Source organism: Diceros bicornis, chromosome 10 (genome assembly GCF_020826845.1).
Source record: "Diceros bicornis minor isolate mBicDic1 chromosome 10, mDicBic1.mat.cur, whole genome shotgun sequence".
NCBI classification, from domain to species: domain Eukaryota; kingdom Metazoa; phylum Chordata; class Mammalia; order Perissodactyla; family Rhinocerotidae; genus Diceros; species Diceros bicornis.
Window position 1 is genome coordinate 42,518,325 of NC_080749.1, and position 18,952 is coordinate 42,537,276.

An 18,952-nucleotide genomic window follows, 5' to 3' on the forward strand; every position below is an offset into this window, starting at 1 on the left:
GCCTCTTCTAATGCATCGGAAAGGCCACAGCCAGCAGGGGTCCTGACTTAGAAGTGTCCTAGCCTTCAAGCACCTGACAAAGTAGCTCAACGTGAACAGCCCCTCAGGGTGGAGGCAAATTTGGAAGAATGGAAATGTGCTATTTCTGCTCTGGGGACTGTCAGGTCCTCTTTCTAGCTCTGGGGTGAATCTGTGGTTAGAGGTCCCCCGAGAAGGCCAGAGTCATGGGAAATCTGACTCCTAAACAAAATCCAGTGAGTATAAAGAAACCAAATCCCCTACCCCTGGGCGCCTGTATTAGTAAAACAAAATCAAAACAAAACTAATGAGGTGCTGGCAGGCAAAAAGGAAAAAGGAAGCTCTTTCAGACTGCGTGGGACTTATCTTCAAGGGGGCTGCTTCTGCTTTTTTTCTGGCAGCAGATTCCCTGGTCCCATCTGACCACTAGCTACCAAAGCAGAAGTCCTTTGGCAGTAATATTCTCCATTATGCTCTGCACATGTACAACTCTTATTTCCCCAACTAGATCAAGCACTTGGATCACAAAATCTCTGTCTGATTCACTTTTGTTGGCCTCTTTGCTCCTACCTCAACATTTACACATGGTAGTTTTCAGTGCAGAGATGCAATAGAAACTCCAAGAAATTTTAAAGATTTGGATACTCTGAGTTTCAGATGTTAAAGCATAGCTGTTTTGGGTCTTGGGAAACCAGCAATCATAATTAGGCATATTGATATACCTAAACAGCATTCACAGTGAAAGAGTAGCTCAAAACATTAGAAAGAGATATACCTCTAAAATTATTCATATACATAAAATGTGGGGAGTGTCTGGCTAGGGGTAGGAGACAACTGGGTCCTTTAACATACTATCTCACTTTTACGAGTTATTAAAGAAAACTGATGCAGAAAGAAATCCTGCAACATTCATTCCTCCAAGTGCAGCATTAGATTGTTTGGTAGGGTGTTGACCATCACACTTTGACACTTTTCTCCATCATTGAAGTCATCATTTCCCAAATGTCAATATTCCAGGAAACTTAAATTTATCAGCACTTTCTGCTTTCAACAATATCTTTTGTAAAGTTTCAGTAAGGACTCAAAGAGAATTCCATTGCCCAACACTAGCCCATTAAGCTTGTCTGACAGATTTCCATTCTAGAGGTCAATCAACTCAAGTACCACACAACACAGGAAAAGGTTAAAGCTATAAGCAAGAAAGGATGTCTAAATAAAGCTTTAGCAAAAAGCACAACAAAAGACCAGTCGACTTTCAATGACGAAAAGAAATAAAGATATCTAAGAAGAGTAAGTAATATAATAAAAAGTAAGGGCTCTGGAGTTATATATGTTGATATTCAAATCTCAATTCTGGTTCTTCTTAGCTGTGTGATGTTGGGTATATTATTTCTAAGCATCAATTTCCTTATCTGTAAAGGGGGATAAAAATACTTCTCTTATGAGGTTGAAATGATGACTAAATCATTTAATTTATCTGGAGATATTAGATATTAGGGCTTTGCTCATAGTTAGCATTTATCAAATATTTACAATTATTATAAAACAGTGTGACAGGATTTATCTGAATTAGTCAATAGGTGCTTGTTTAATATATAGAAATAATGCCTCAAGTTTTGTGCAAAAGGAAAAAACAACCCATGAGACCCATCTCTGCCTGCAAAGAAGTTGATAGTCTTATAAAAGGTGAATGCAGGTACATGCCTGATAACTTGTTTTCAAGTCAGACTGATTGTGTTCAAATTTTGGCTCTGCTAATTACTCGTGGGTGACCTTGGACAAGTTACAGTTCCTCTCTGAGCCTCACATTCCTCATCTGCAAAATGAGCATCATCATCATCATCATAATACCTGCTTCATAGGGTTGTTATGAGTAAATAAAATAATGTATGAAAAGCATTTAGTAACTCTGTCTGAACATCATCATCATATATCATGATTATTTTTTTCATTCATTGAACAAATCATCTGAGACTCAGTAACTTGTGTTTCTTGATTTTTAAAAATAATATGAAAACTTTCTATTTATAAACTTTACAGTAAAAGATGTGCAGTACTCTGATGGGAAAACTTACAGAACTTTACTGAGTACATAAAAAAAAGTCCTAGATAGTAGAAAAGTATACCAGTTTCATAGATGAGAAGACTTAATAATGTAGTGACAGCAGTGCTTCCCTAAATAATCTATAATTCAATGCTATTCCAAAGTCCCAATGTGGTTTTTCATTGAGACTAACAAGGTGAATCTTTAAATTTCTATGAAAGAATAAATGCTCAAAAAAATAGCCAAGACAATTCAAGAAAAAAACTGAATAAGGGAGGATTTGCTCACCTAGAAACAAGATTTACTATGTAAGGCTGGAGTAATTAAAACTGTGGAATAGACACAGAGACAGAAAAATAGACCAAAGGAATGAGATGGAGAACCTAGAAACAACACATATATAATAGGGGAGTTTATATTTATTAGAGGTGGCTTAAAAAATCAGAGGGGAAATGTGAAATAAATAGTGCTTGGTCAACTGACCATCCATGTGGAGGAAGACAGTTTCCCACCTCTATAAATTACATTACAGTTGGATTAAAGATGTAAATATGAATGGCAAAATTATAAACTTTTAGAAGAAAACATGAGAGGATATCTCTATCATATTAGGGCTAAGGAAGGATTTGCTAAATAATATAAATAAGCATAAAACATTAAGGAAAGGATTGACAAGTTTGACCAAATTAAAATTAACATTTTTTTATGATAAGAAGCCACAAAAATAAAGTGAAAAGAAAAAAGACTAGGAAAAGATATTTTAATCCTACAACAAAAGATTAGCATCCAGAATATATAAAGAACTATAACAAATCAATAAGAAAAAAGCAAACAACTCAGTAGGAAATGGGCAAAGGATATGAACTGGCAAATTACAAGGAGAAAACCTGTACCAAATTACAAGGATGCAGAACCACATTAATTATCATGGAAATGTAAAACAAAAATGAAATATCATTTCACATCATCATATTGGCCAATTAATATGTCTGATAATACCAAGTGCTAGCAGAGGTGTAAACTAATACAGCCACTTTGGAAAGCAATTTTTGATTAGAGGTGAAGAGATGTGCACCCTATGTCTCAGCAATTCTTACTCTAGAGAAACTCTCATACACATCTGCCAGAAGAGGCACATACAAGGATACTCCTTGCAGAGGTGTTTGTAATAGCAAAAGCTGAAAACATCCTGTTTTTCTATAGGTGAATGGATAAACTGGTTTATTCATACAATGTAACACTATACAGCAGTAGTTAACAATGGATAAACTTACATATGGGTAAATAAGATAGTATTTGTATCATTTTAAAGCATAGAACATAGTATCATGAAAACATATATAGTATTTAAACACATATACATTGTAAAACACTCAAGGGCTGGTTATTTTGACTCTAACTCTATTAACACTTTATTTCTTTAAAGGGAGAGGAGCAGGAAAGGAGGGAGAGGGGAGTGGAAGGGGAAGGAAGGGAACCAATCCATGTAAGGCAATATGACAAAATGTTAGTATATATTTAGTTAGGGTGGTGGTTACATAGGTCTCTTTTAGATTATTTTCTATTCTTGTCTATATGATTCAAGTTTTCATAATCAAAAGTTAAAAAAATACCACCACCCCACAAACAAAATAAAACAAAATCCCATCCATTCCATGTGTCCATGTCATTAAATCCACATTAGGATTTCTTAAAACTCTCCTAGCTCCTGAGGACTGGACTCATTTACTCCAACCTGAGGACATTTTACTGAGGCCATCCAGTGCGACTCAGCCAACTTCTTTACCTTCCTGAGTTCTCTACCTTTCAATGTTCAAAGAGTTGAATGTTCACCTTTTTTCAAATCCTTTCACTTAGGTTTAGTGTAGCCCATCAATCTTGCCATCCCACCCATTTTCTGAGCATTAACCTCTCTTTAGTCTCCATCACGAGATGCATTTTTAATGGATGGAACAGGACTATATTCGGTACTTTTTTGCTTACGGGCTTTAGTGTTGAAGTTTAAATCCCAAGAGAAGATACAAAACAATATACCTAGATATGAAAATAGAAGACAGCATCATTGCAATTTCAGCAATTTGCTCCACCACATGCAAATTAAACCTTTAATTTAAACCTACCTTTAAGATAAGTTAATTCAGCAGCATTGCTGATGCTCAGTAAGTTAGCTCCTTGATTGTGACATGAAACATACGCTTCTTTCCAAGAAAGAGCTGCTTGAGTATTAAATTGGTAGCAACTTCCAGTCTGCTCATTCTTCTCCCAGTTATCTTCACAGTCATTTTCTGGTGATAAAAAGATACATTAGCCATCATAAAGTAGGACATAATCTTTTCTATTACTTAGAATGCTTACAAATACTGCAATTCAATGTGCATACTCTTAGAATATGCTAAAATTGAGGCTGCCATTTGCTCAACTAGACCATATTTTGATTCTTTGGTTACACAAAGATATTGAAGTCATAGGACATCAAATGACTCAGGCTGGTTACAGCTTCCATTCTCCTTCTGTCTTCCACTCTCTCTTTACCCCCTGTCAACTACAATGCCATGTTTTAGCCCATGTCTGCCCTGTGCCTAAAGGTAGGAGTCTTCAACTGTGCTCACATTGTCAAAGCCCTGAACTGATGGAAAACAAGCTGACCTGCAGATGGTGGCAGACTGCGGAGGGGTTTGCCCATGGTCTGCAGTAAACCCTCTGTATGCGTGTGTGTGTGCAGGCATGCTGCTTAAATGCCGAAGATTTAGAGCCCAAGTGACTACCTTATTTGGGAAACTAAGTCCAAGTTTCTCCTTAATATCTTAAAAGATGATATATAATTTATATTATATAATTAACATTATATAGGTAGATATATGTGTGCAGATGTATATAAACATATATGTACATTGTATAATGTACATATCATTTTCTTTAACAAATATCTAAAAAGCATGTATAATTTCAGACAAAGAAACTTCAAGCTGTTTCCTGGACAAGATATACAGGTCTTGATACAACTGGTTCAAAAACATACTCAGAGCCTCCCACGTGCTCCCTACAAGAGGAGAAACCCAATGTAGGCTATGTCAAGTGTGTCCCAAGCTCCACGTGGGGGGTTTTGCAAAGGGCCTCCCATAACCAGTCACAGATCACATGTTAGACTCATGGACCTTCAAGCTGAAATGGCCCTTAGATATTGTCTTGTCTAATGCCCTCATTTCACAGATGGGAACAAAGGTCTAGCAGTGTTTGTGGCAGAGCTATAATCGGAGCACTGGTCTCTACGTCTGGTCTTGTTGATCTTCTGAATGGCATATGCTCCTGCTTCAGCCACTTCTGAATGGCCTATAGAGTAAAAGAGGTTGTTGTGACATGTGGTGAAAACAAAATAGGTGGATTTGCACCTAAAGTTGCCTAAAGGTTCCGTATTACCACTGAGGCCCGATGCTTGTAAATCTAGAAGCTTCCAGTGGGATGGCAGTGTTTGCTATAAAATACAATCTCCAGGGTTTAGCAGTTCTCACATTTGAGAAACTCATACTCTCCCTTCTTCCATAAAAATAGCTCTGGGAGGCATATGAATGCATTAATAATCCACCCCCCCACCACCACCCAAAGGAGGCTAAAGCACTGAGACACGTGCCAGTCAAGGAAGCAAGGTAGAATGGGATAAATACGCTGGGGAATGAGGGTCAAGAATCCTGGGATCTCCACCAGGCTCCACAGGAATGTGGTCTGACCCTGACAACTCACTTCATCAGTCTGGGCCTGCTGCCCCTCACCTGAGAAATGAGGGTTTGCACTTGATAACTTCTAAGCTCCCTTTCACATCTAAAATTTCTGATCCGGACTATAGTAAGATTTAAACGAAATTGGTGCCTGGTTGACCAAACTCTGCTTGTTATCAATTACAGCAGAAGCAAATATTGGCTTTTTATCTTTCAGTAGGTTCTAGTGATTGGAAAATCTGGGCCTTTACCTAGATAAGTAATTCTCAAAGTCTGGTTCCCAGACCAGCATCATCAGTATCACCTGAGAACTGATCAAACTTGAAATCCTTGGGCCCCACCCCAAATCTGGCAAATTATCATTTCTGGAGGCGGGCCCCAGAAATCTGTGTTCTGACAAACTCTCCAAGTGATTCTGTTGTACCCTGAAGTTTGAGAACCGTTGGCTTAGTATAACCTCTTCAAGTTGCTTGGAATTCTGCATTTTGAAGCTCAGCTTCCCTTAAGGAGGGATCACCATTACTAATGCCACCAGGTTGGCTACTGAATGAGGCAGGATAGTGTAGTTGTTTGGGGCAAGGACTTCAGAGCCAGATTTCCTGGGTTTGAATCCTAGCTCTGATATTTACTAGCTGTGTGACCTTAGGTAAGTAATTTAACTCCCCTGTACCTCTCTCTGCTCATCTGTAAAACGGGATAAATAATGGTACCTACCTTACAGGGTTGTGTGAGGACTGAATGAGTTAATATATGTTGAGTGCTTAGAACAGTACCTGACGCCTGGCAGGGCCCTATAAGTATTAACTATTACTACTTAGGTCTGGAAATTTTCCCTTTCTCTTTACTATAGGTTCTTCCAACCTGCTGCCCATTAAAAAATACTTCTTGAGCACCTATCACACGTCAGGTACTGTGATCCCCTGTAACTCTGACCTGATTGGTGAGAAAATATGTCTCAGCTATATACCAGGTAACGATGCAACTGCTACTTTGGTCTCTCTCTTTCTAAAGAACAGTGAATTCTTTAGCATTTCAAATAAGAAGCAATTAGAAAAAATGCTCTGACCAACCGTACGTGAACAGCAGAGGGAACGATGTCACCAATTTTGAGAGGGCCAGGGATATCGTTCTCTTTTGTCCACCACTCTTTGCTTCAGGCCATAAACTTACTTAACTCTCCACCATCCTAAATGTGTTTCTTCAACCTATCTCCCCCTCAACCCACCACATTCACACTCTCTTTTTCTTTTCCATAAAACTTAAAAGGCTTACTCTCCTCCTGTTCGCGCTTCAGTCCGCTATAACCCAGCTTCTATGACCACTAGTCTTGAAATTGCTCTATTAAAGGTGAGCAGCAATTTCCTAACTGCTCACGCCTTTTCTGCTTTCCCTGCCTGAGGTATCTGTGCCACAGAACACGCCCTCATCCTTAGTCTTCCATGACACCATCCTGTCTTGTTGCTCTTCCTGACCTACTTCTGAAAGCAGGTTCATGGCTACACACGACTTCTTCCTCTTTCTTCAAATGTATACTCCTTATCTAGGATAATATTTGTTGCAGTCATTTTTGAGTCATCTTGGACTCTTCCCTCTCCCTTTTGCCTCATAGAAATGGTATCCTTTTATTTCCATATATAATGTCTACTAGCCCATACATACCTGGTTTTAAGCAGATGCCCCACTTTTGGTCATACTCATAGTTTAAGGTGGTTGCACACCATGGCCCACCATGATTTTCATCAAGAACGCACTCATGATGCCAGGTCCCATTAACTAAGAATGGAAATTCACATGGTCTCCCATAGGAGTTCCCATCTCTGGTATATATCTCTGGAGGTTGGGGAGGAAGTAAAGAAAAATTAAAAACTGGATATTAAGCTTCAGTTAACTAATTTCTAAAACTGCTTTTTTTTTGGCGGGGGGGGGGACTGCTCCACTGTGGTGCTCTGCACGTACTTTCTGTGAGAGAAGACTGCCTCAGCCGTGGACAGGTTGTAGGCGCACACGGCCGACAGTACCATGTTATGAGAAAATAGTATCTGCATAGGCTGCACAGTGTGGAAATTCAGAGCACGGAGGCTGACTGCTCAGTTCTGGAGTTGAATGCTGGCTCCCCTAACAACCAACTGTGTGGCTGTGGGAAAGCTCTCCAACCTGTATTAGCCTCAGTTTCTGCATTTGCAAATTAGAAATAATAGTTTCTAGCTCCTAGGTTTGTTCATGAGGATTCAATGAGATAATCTCTGTAAAGCTTCATTTATTGTGGTGTGAGGAAGAGCTGAAAGATCTTGGCTTGATCAAGTAAGGATCAATTGACCACTGTGGTTGACAGAGTACTTTACCAGAAGGGGTGCCCTGAGATTAAACTTACATTCTATTTTCTTTTCTTTAGTAAGATTGGGGCCGAAAAATACCTTGGAATCATTAAGAGCAGGAGTGGACTTTGGAACCAACTGTGGAGTTAGAGAGGTGGACACATAGCCCCGTTGTTCAGAGACTGATGGCAGGATTGTGGCTGTGGGTTTTTGAGGAAATGGTAGGAAGAGCTGCTGGCTCTCTGGGTGAATTCTTGGAGAGGGGCGAGACATGGTAATTCAGGTTATAAAAGAAGAACCAGCTTCAACTTGGAAGTCATGGGACCAGCTTGTGGCCAGCAAGGTAGCAGACCTAGCTTTTCATTTTAATAATTTTCCCTGGTACCCGAAGAAGAACTGAAAAATTATTCCAACCTCAAATATGCCTGGAAACGCTAGAGGAAGTGCTCAAAACTTATGCTGATAACAGTTCTCTTGGAAAAGTGTTTTTATGGAACAGCTAACCCTGTAACTATTTCAGTCATCTTCTTCCATATCCTTAATTTGTTTAAAACCATGGTCATTACCAGATCAAAAAATGGCTATTAGGTAGAGCATAGTAATCAGATCTTATCACCCTTTACCAGGCTATTAGGGTCCCTCAAAATGTCTCATAAATTTGCTTAAAAGTGTGCTTAAGATAGTATTTGATTCCACATCCTTTATTATTCTCAAATGTTCACTTAACTGTGAAACTTAATGTAATAGTTTATAACGTATTAAGCAGCAGTACAGCAAAAGGTAAGAATAATCTAGATGCTTTTATTTGCAACAATCTTTTAAGGAACACTGGTTTTGTTTTCCACTGACATATAAATGGTTTTGAATAGGGTACTTCTGTTAAAGAGTAATTTGTCCTTATATTTTATAAGGAGCCTGTTTATTATCTATACCAAAATTCCCAATAGCTCATGACCAATCTCTGTTTCCATATTACAACACTTCACAGGAAACTCCCTGAGCACAATGACTATTACTTGTAGAACCAACAATTTTTTTCTAAAACCTTATGTTTCTGTAATACAAACCTTACGTATGCTTTCACATACATTTCTTTCACTTGCTTTTTACCATAAGCCCCTGAGATCATTGGGGAAGGATTATACTTTGTGAAATCTTCATTTTTGCAGAGTAGTTAAGTGAAACATTCAGTCACTCAGCTGTGACAGCAATGAGAACTGGCTTTCTGATTAGAGTCCTTGATATATAAGGACAACTTGTGACATCACTGGGTGCCTTCTCGGGTTTCAAGTTATGTTTCATAGCTCAAAGCTGGGCTTCAGTTAAAAACCTCTCATTTACAATAAGCTTTGAAGAATGATAAGCATATAACAAACATCACAACAGCAGCAGCTAAATTATGCTAACTATTCATTAAGAGTTTTATTCTCATACATTCTTCGCTGCTGCTGGACCTCTGCTGGACCATAGAGAAACAGGCTTTCCCGAGAAGAATCTTTTTTGAATGTGCGAATTTATGGTGATAGCAGCCCTAAAACAACAGCTTATTCTGCAATAGGCACAAATTTGTTAGATGAGGTGCTTACATGCAAAATTAACATTAATTCCTTTGGTAACGTGAGACAAAACAGCTTCAAATAAAGAGGCTGGTGGGCTTCTAAGATAGTTCTACAGCCACCCGTTCACTAAAAGTCCATTTCCTCTGCGTGATTCACCAAACATTCAAAATTTGAAGAGTGCTAGTGAGGTCAAGATATCCTAATGATATGAATGCATATCTGGATGCCAGTCAAAAGCCATTTATTCATAAAATTTATACAACTAAAGTTTTCTCTGAGATGAACGTGACTCACACAGGATGGCGGTTGGGGAAAGAGGCAAACCCAGGACATAAAGACAAATAAATGTTCTTATATCAGAAGTAAAAAAATGTATATAGCAAAAGCCAAGGGAAAAATAAAGAAGCTATATCTGGGGAACGCAGTCCTGGTTTTGAGTCCTGGCTTTGCTGTAATAAGCTGGGTAACCCTGGGCTTCACCTTGTTGGGACTTAGGCATCTTATCTTTCTTATCTCTATACAACCGGACAAGAAGGGGCGGCAGGGACCAATATGGGGAGTCTGAGAGAGCAGTCCTAGAGAAAGTGCCCAACTTAAGACAGCAGTCTTCAACCTAAGAACAGGAAAGGTCTACATAAACTTAAAAGGGTAAAATTGCCAGGACTTAATATTTGATTAAATTTGAATGGTGGGAGAGGAAAGTAGGACAACTCGAGGGTGACTTGCAGATTTCTGACATAGATGACCTGGATGGTACCAGTCCCCTGGAGAGGAATGGAGAAGAGGAGGCAGGTTTGGCCCTGGCCTCTGTGCAAATTAAAACTTGAGGTATGTATTGAGGAGTCAGAACTACATGTGCCTTTTCTTAGAAATTTCTAAATGTCTTATCTGTAAATTTAGCGTTCCAAAAATAGTATTCGGTAAGGTCAAGACACACTTTATCCCTGTTGGCTCTTGCTGGTGGCACTGTTGCGCTCTCTCTGCGGTGGTGCCCTAGGTGGGTTCTTAACCTTCTTTGTGCCACTGATCACTTTGGCAGCTGTGTGAAGCACACGGGCCCCGTTCTCAGAAGAATATTATAAATGTATAAAATAAAACACATAGGATTACAAAGAAAACCAATTAAAATGAAATGAAGGCATTCTGAGGACTGAGGAAATTTACAATTACAATATGTCCCTCAAAAGAATTAGGGGCAGGAGACAGAAAGAGCCCTGCCAAGAAAACTATCCTTTCTGATCCTTGAATACAATGAAATACAATGAAACAAGTCAAATCCAGTGCAAAAGGCATTTTATTTGGTATATTTTCTCTTGGCTGCCAGGTTAGAGAAAGGCTTTTTTAGCACAAAATTTAAGCTTGCCATTAAGTGGTATCCAGAAAGCAATTGCTTTTTCAGGTCAGGAGAAAGCTGGCTAGGAGAAACAGACTTGTTCAACTACTCAAGGGTTGTGGATTGAAGAAAAGGAAAACCCCATCTAATTCTCTATTTCCCCATAACGGTATAACCTGACATCTCAGAAGCAGCTGCATCTTCACTAGGAAATAGAAAAAGGTTCCCCCAGGAGAAAAACGTGCGCAGATAACGGGAAGGATGGGAGGCCAAATTTAGCTTAAAATGAGCTTTAAGAGAAGAGGAAAGATCTCTGTAAAGCTATGTAAATTTACAAAGAAAAGCAAAGGTGAGATAATAGTTAAGACTTAGATAAGATACAACATTTGATGTAATTTAGAGCAAGATAATGAAAAAAGATTTGCTCGGGTGATAGCTAATTACATTTAGCGGTTTAAAAAATAAATCTATTCATTCTTTTTAAACCTGGAAATTCGTTGTAACCCAGTTTCTAGACTCAAAACAAAGTTAATGATCAGCTTTCCCAAAGGCAATATTCATATACTTATTTTTGGAAGCAACTGAGAAAAAGTCCACTCTTAAAATGCCGAATCAGAAACACAAACATCAGAGTGCGATAGCCACACCAAAAACAAAAATAAATAAACTCACATGAGCTTCTTCAAATTTTTCCATTAAATCAAAATCTGAAGACAAGGAAAAATACATTTCCTTTTCTTCTTTTCCTTTCTTCTTTTTTTAACTTACAGATTCGACTTTACTAAATCATTTGACTTTTATCCTGTATGAAGGATTTCCTGTTTCTCTAAAGTTTCCTTTCCCGTAGAGTTGAGAATGTTATCATAGGAAGTACATATGCTCAGGCATCAGAGAGATTTCAAATTCCAGGGTGCCACAGAAATGCTGTGTGACCTCTGACAAGGTACGTAACCTCTCCTAGTCTTACCTGTAAAAGGGGGCAAATAGCACTGACCTCACAGAGGTAACTCAAAGTTACTGCAGTGTCTGGACCTGAATGCTAGCTCACTACTCTTACCAGAGTACAACTTTATTTGTGGTCAGCTTTGCATGTTCAATGCCACATTTACCAAACACAACAGTAAATGAGTCAAAGTTGCTCTCCAATACTCACCATGGTAAGGCTGGTCACAGAGGCTTTCCCCTGAGCCTCCTTTCTTCCAGATATCAGATGAGTTTGTACTTGCTACGGCGTGTCCACTCTTCAGAGCCAATTTGTACTGGGCAGCTCCATACAGAGAGTGGTGCTCACATTTCCACCACAGCATGGCACTGGAGTCACAGCTGAACATTCTCAAGGAATCCGTAGGTTTGGTAATATTTAGGCCAAGGCACTTCTGGGATTGCAAATGAAAGAGCCGGTGTTGGGACACCCACTTCCATAACATGTCCCTGTTTTTGTCACAGTCCTTTGCTACTACCCAGTCGTTCAGTGGCTTGATGCACTTGCCTGTGTTTTCACTGACGATGGTGAATGGATCATTACCTGAGTCAAGACAGACAGTCAAAGAAGACATTTCAGGATTCTGAATCATGTGGTCAATGTGCCTTGGACCTGCTTGCTGAGGAGAGTCTGAGTACCAAGCTGTATAAACTGTAATGTACTATACAAGGTCAGAGGACAGTGGTGGCCAGAGAAGCAGCACAGTGTTGGGTAAGAGCATTGGCTCCAGAGCCAGTCTGCACGGGTTCACAGTCTGCCTCTGCTACTTGTTAGCCAGGTGATCAGGCAAGTTATTTAACCACTGTGCCTCAGTTCCTCCTTTGTAAAATAGGACTTCACATGGTAGACGTGAAGATAAAGTGGGCTCATACTCGTAAAGCACTTAGAATAGTATGTATATTGTTATTGTATGAAATATTTTCCCCCCTTATTTAACGAGATGAAGAAGCTCCTTAATTTTCATCTTCCTTGGACAGGTGGTCCGCGGTCAACAGAAAATATTCCGAGCCTATGCAGGACCACAATTCTGTCTTGCTTACGCTTCAGCCACTATGGCAGGGTAAACTATTACATGACGTTGATGTGTCTCAGAGGAGATGGGGAGACTTCTGAGAGGGCACAAGGAGAATAATGGGGTAAATGGATGAGAGGAAATGGAGGTCTGGGTTCTGAGGATAGGGGAGACCTGTGGCCAGCTCCATTGTAGCACCTCCAGGAAGGTGACAGGAAGCCCCTGGGGAGGAGCTGGGGGTACTGACTGTGTGGATCACCTAGGGAGGCCAAACCTGAGCCACAGGACTCAAGACCCACTAGGTTTGGACAAGAGAAACTCAGAAGCAACCAGTGTGAGCTGAAGGCTAAGGGGAAGGTCCTCCCTGACTATTCCCCGGGCAGTTTTGCACGAGCTGGGGAAGACTTAAGGAATGACAGGACTGGAAGTTCTGTTAACCTGGTGGAATGGGACCTCAGAATAAAATTTAATCTGGTTTTACAAAAGTAAAGTAATGCACTGTTTCTTGCACACCTGAGTTTGTGGAGCAAGATTCACATCTGTTACAACAAACTACAATTTAACCATTTGGTCAGTACTTTTACAAAGAAAAAATTTTTGAAGTTATTAGCACAGAACTTCATGTTGATGAGACTAAAGCTGAAATATTTTAGACAAACTTACTTAAATAATCATTGTCCATGAACCAAGGGTTCAGCAGAAGGGCCTGTTAAATTTTAGTTCCCAAAAGTCACTTTTATTTTGACGCCAGCTTCACAATCACTGATTTTACCAGCACTAAACACCTTTTCTAATAATAATTCACAGGCTTTCAGGGTTAAAAATTTTCATACCAAGGACTTGAGGGGAAATTCCTCATACCAAGGCCTTGAGGGGAAATTTCATCATGTAAATAATAACTATAAAATAAAGTCCAATTCTAGTTTGAACTGTGGACAGAAGTTTTTGTTTTAAATAGCAGCAGCAACAACAAGGGAAACAATAAGAACAACAACTAAATCCTGTAAAACTTTAAGTTATTTCTGCTTTCAAATCTGTACTTTGAAATACTGCATAGAGTTGCAACTAGGTATGTCTGCTATAGCAGCTTCCATCCCTCACTCTTTCTTCTTTAACATCACTCTGCTATTCTCTACTTTATGGACACAGTTTGGGGGGAGAGTTAACAAAAAAGGAAAACATACTTATCACTCACATTTTCTCTAATGTCTTTCTCCCACATATCTAATAGTCACTCAGGCCCATGCTGTACCTCTTTTCCAAACTATTTTCTCTCACCTCTCCAAAATAAATCTTGTGTTCCAAAGTATCAGGAATTACTGCAGGAAAAAAAAAGAAGTCTGCTCCTGCAGGAGAATGGGCGTCTGCCACCCTTGCTGGAACCTTTCCCTCTCCTGCTCTATAGTCTCACTGCTCTCTTTCTTGAGCACTCTGCTCTGTGCTCCTTGACCCCAAACAGGTTAAAGGGACAAGCAGCAGTTTTGCCTACCCTTGCAATTTGGGGTTCTAGATTTTTCAAGTTGCCTTTGCAGAATCCAGTGGAGTAGCTACAGCTCTTAGTATAGTGGAAAGAGCAGTGGAAAAAGGAGTTAGAGGTCCTAGACTGAAGACCTACCTCTGCTACCAGATAGCTGGGAATCATTGGGGAAGTCACTTAATCTCCCCAGGGTCTTCATATCTTCAAATGTAAGATGAAAGCATCGGAGTATAAGATATCTAAGCCACTTCCAGTACTAACATCCTATGCTTCCACAAGATAACAATTTTCCTAGCTTTGCAGGTTTTTGTAGTCTCTGCTAAGTTTGTTGCATATTGTTCTTGAACAGATGTCCACAGCTTTATTATGTCATGCTACTGCTAGTAGCATTTTAGGTCACTCTAATCCCATTTGTATTGGGTATGTGCATGTAGGTAACAGTGCTGCTTTATAAATACTCGTTGGAGGAGAAAAAAATTTTTACCCTTTTCCATTTACTGTACATTTTACCTCTGGACCAACAAGCTTGTAGGAACTCTGAAAGTCTATAGAAGAGGTGTGGAGGAACATGGAGTAGCTATGTTAAAGGGCATTTGCCAAACTTCTTACTTAACTGCAACATCTATGACTGTAGATACTTGCCTCATTCTAAATGTGTATTTTAACCAAGTATGTAATATCATTGTTTGACATTTATAGTGGTCACTTAGCACAGACATTAATTATTGATATGACTTAAGGAAACTTGTTATTAGTCTTCATATGTAATGTATGTGTAAGCACTCATGCATAATACATAAGCTAGGGAGAGTCTTGCTGTCTCGTGATGTTTCCCAATATCCTTCCCTACCCTTAGCAGGAGCTGTTCAGTCTGCCTCAGTCTTGTGACTTGGGCTGGTAGGTTGAAGAGTGGGAAGAAGGACTGAGAAAGTGTAAAAATAATTCCTTATTTAGAAAATCTGTTAAATAAGGGTACATAAAATATTTCAGAAACATACTACACTTTGAAAAGGTAATTATAGAGAAATCTGTAAAACAGATTCTTTACTTATTCCTTATATTGTATCCTGTTCACTTTACAACCTTAGACTGGTCCTAAATGGAATTTTAATGTCTACCTCCACACACAATATTGGGACAAGTCTGAAAAGGAGAGGTTGATGAAAAGCCTCATCAGCCATAGTACTACTTTTTATATGGTTCATTTTACATAAACCTTCTAGTGGTGTTTGAGAGGAAGTGGATAAGTAGCATTATCATAAACTGAAAGTGAATGTTGAGCATTTACACATCAATCAGAGGAAAACTATCTCTTGTTGTCTGATCATTAGTTAACTCCCGTCTTGTTCTAAACCAGAGAGCTTTGCACTTTCCAAACAGAAGCTGGACGTCAACATTTTATAACCACAGACAAATGGAGAGGGAGATGGCTTGGGAAGGCAAAAAAGATGAAGACTGCAGCATTTTTAGTTTTAGGGGAACTTCCACAGCCCATACTGATAAGCACTTTGTGAAGTCGCTGCCATGTGTGCGGAGTGTACAGGTGAAACAGGTGCAACTTCTGAAGGAATCAGAAGTCTGGGTTTGCCAGTTCACAGACAGGCCCTGAAGTGACAGTGGGTCCATGGCAGTCTATGAGGAGTCGGAAAGCCATGGAGTTCAGACTGGGTGGTGTGGGCTGGTAAAAACCTCAGGAGTCCCTGAAGATCTGGTTTACCTCAAGCTGTTAGCTCTCCAAGGAGGGAAAAAACGAAAATAAGCAATGGGTATTTCCCCAAGGACACAGAGGTACTTCTCCAGCATCTGAGCAACCGAGACCACCTGCACAAGCCTAGCCGCGTACATGTGACAAAGTGCACGTCATTACCAGCATTGTGAAGCTGACACAGTGCCAAACAAGCTACCCAAATGGCTGGGGTTCCAAAATACCAGTGCTTCCCTTAATAGGGCCACAAGTCTTTTATGAGGGTGTGTGTAAGCCAACCAGAGCAGCTGCTAAGGGTGAGGAAGGCTGTAGGAAAACAAATACCCGCGAGGGCCTAGTGCAGGGAGAATGGAGTTATAAGCCGGTGCTCTTTGCTTTGGGTTGATGAGAAAGGCCAGGAATTGTAGACATTGCAAAAATTAAGGAAATCTTGAGTTCTGTGGGGGAGACAAAACAGATAAGACTAAAACAGATGTAGATGGAAACCAAGAGTTTGGCGACTGAAAGGTTAATTTGTTTTGACTGTAGTTAGTTGCTGCAGTGAAATTTTTCTCCCTGGATTGTGGCGCAGGCAGAATAGAATTTTCACAGCAATAAAGGACTTTTGGTAGTTTCCAACGCAGAGGGTCAAAGAAGAATGGAGAAGTGTGAATTAGAGCAGGGTCCACCCTTCAAGTAGCTAGGATGATGTCACTCACACTCTGGGAAACCTCTTCCCACCACTGTCTGAAGGAAGTCTAAATCAGAAAGTAAAGTTACTGGCAAGCAAGGCAAATAAGAGCCCCAAGCAATCTTTAGTTTTTCAGAAACTTCCTTGACCATCTTTTACTTCCTCATAGAGACAAGAGAACAGAAGTGAGGGTGGGGACGGCCCTCTGATTGCCCCCTACGCAGACCGACTAAGAAACAAAGTCCTCAGCACACCTTTTGTCAAGGCAAAAAGAGAAAGTAAAAGCAAACTCTGGTTCCTACCAAGGGGGATGGTGGGGCTGGCATTTCGCCCATCAGCGAAAGGCGTCTGTTCTTGGTTCTGCTTCTGCAGTGAGAGGCAGGAAGTCTCCGGGCAAGCGACCTGTGCTCCACCGTGGGACTGTCGGCTTCGCGGGAGCTATTTGGACCTGATAAGCCAGTTAGAAGAAAGGGTCGCTGCTCGAGGCACTGGGGGAGGGCATCATAACAGAGTCAAGATCCTGGTCACTTTAGGAGACATGGTTTAACCTGACTCCTTTTTTGACGTGCACTGTGGGCGCACTGAACTCCAAGAATCATTGCTTATCCTTGGCGATGTGGGTGAAAAACTCCACTTGACACTGAGTGGCCAAGGTGACCAAGGGATGAAGGAGGGGCGAGACGGGCAGGATGGGGCATAATAGGTGCTGAGGAGCCCTACAATCCAGGGAAGCAAGATTTTAGAGGAAAGAAGACCAGGAAGGGGCGGGGGATCCTTTCAGAAAAGACTCTGCGCCGTCCCTACCCTCAACTCCTTGCCCTCAGCACCAGAAAGGCCCTGCCCTCCCACGCCCCACTCTGCCCTCCTCCTGGCCCCCGAGGGCAATGGAGCGCCCTGGCGCCAGACCTCCCCTTCGGCTCACTTCTCTGGCTCCAGACCCCCGAGGAAAGCAGAGGTGACATGACCTCGGAGGGCAGCCCTAACCTGAACCCAGGAGAGTCAGCAGAGGTGGGAGCGTCGAGGGCCCTAGCTGGCCGGCTAGTGGACGCGCCCACGGTTACCTGCGCCGCCAAAGGGCTCCACCAGTCCGCAGCACCAGAGGAGTAGCACGAGGAGCCCCGCCGCGCGGCGAGGGGTCGCCCAGCGCGTCCTCATCCTGAGCCAGCCCAAGCGGTCCCACCGGATCCTCGGGCGCACACGGCACCCACCCCTCCTGGCGCGCCCAACGTGCCCCGCCTGCACCTTTGCCCTGGCCTCCCGGGGCGCCCCGGCCCCGCCCCCGCCGCCCTCGGCCAATCAGAGCAGCATGTCTTCGGGCGGGGACAGGGCGGGTCGGGGAAGGGAGAGGGAGAGGAGGCGGGAAGATGACACGCCAGATGCTCTGCGCACCTGCGACGCGCGGGACCCCCGAGGAGGCGGGAGGTGCGCGTGGAGCGAGAGGGCAGAGCGCCGCGAAGACCACCCGGCTTGGGGGTCCTGGCCGCCGCCTCTCCATCAGTAAAGTTGAGGAGACGCGGCACTGGCTGAAACCTGGCACCGTCCTGGTGGGTGCGTTCGGTCAGTTGAAGATCTTGTTCTCTGCCTAACGCCCCGCAGTCAGGCATGACTTCTTCAATGCACAGCTGAGCTGGAGAGGCACCCACATCCTCTCGTATCCCACAGGGGGAAATGTGCACCTGTGGTATTGCGGCTGCAGTCAAGCCAAAGAATTCAGTAGTCCTTGGCAACGTCTTGCGTATTTTGATAGTGCAAACAAAGATGAGGTAACGGCACCCTGCAGTACCACCCGCAATTGTTAAAGAATTAAAAGCAAGAGCTGTTCGAGTGACCCTATAATATTTCCAAGGATGATTTAGGCTTTATACCCGCTTGACTTTTGCAAGTAAGCTCTTTTCTTAATAATTAATAACAGCAACAACAATAATAATAATAATCCAGTAGAAATGTGGAAGTCTATGCCCCAAATTGGCAATTGTGAGAGCAGACTTTATCCTCTCCCTGTGGGAACTGCTATCATTATAGATAGGGTGACCTAAGTTGCTTGGATATGAATGTCCTATATTTTTAAACCCCATATTTACTGAGCACATGGTGAGTACCTGGGGTGGCCTCCATCCCTGCCCC

General features: G+C 41.6%; 1 protein-coding gene across 2 annotated transcripts in view; it reads right to left on the minus strand.

The window, feature by feature from the left end:
- The window catches only part of LY75 (lymphocyte antigen 75), a 120,472-nt gene extending 102,448 nt beyond the window's left edge, over window positions 1–18,024 (minus strand). For both annotated transcript variants that reach the window (XM_058549066.1, XM_058549064.1), the window contains exons 1-4: window positions 17,890–18,024; window positions 12,136–12,507; window positions 7,435–7,605; window positions 4,183–4,347 (exon numbers count right to left, since the gene is read on the minus strand). In XM_058549066.1, coding sequence (XP_058405049.1) covers window positions 4,183–4,347; window positions 7,435–7,605; window positions 12,136–12,507; window positions 17,890–17,983 — 802 coding nt within the window. In that variant the 5' untranslated portion in view covers window positions 17,984–18,024. The remainder of the gene's footprint in view (window positions 1–4,182; window positions 4,348–7,434; window positions 7,606–12,135; window positions 12,508–17,889) is intronic.
- Window positions 18,025–18,952: the final 928 nt, after the last annotated feature.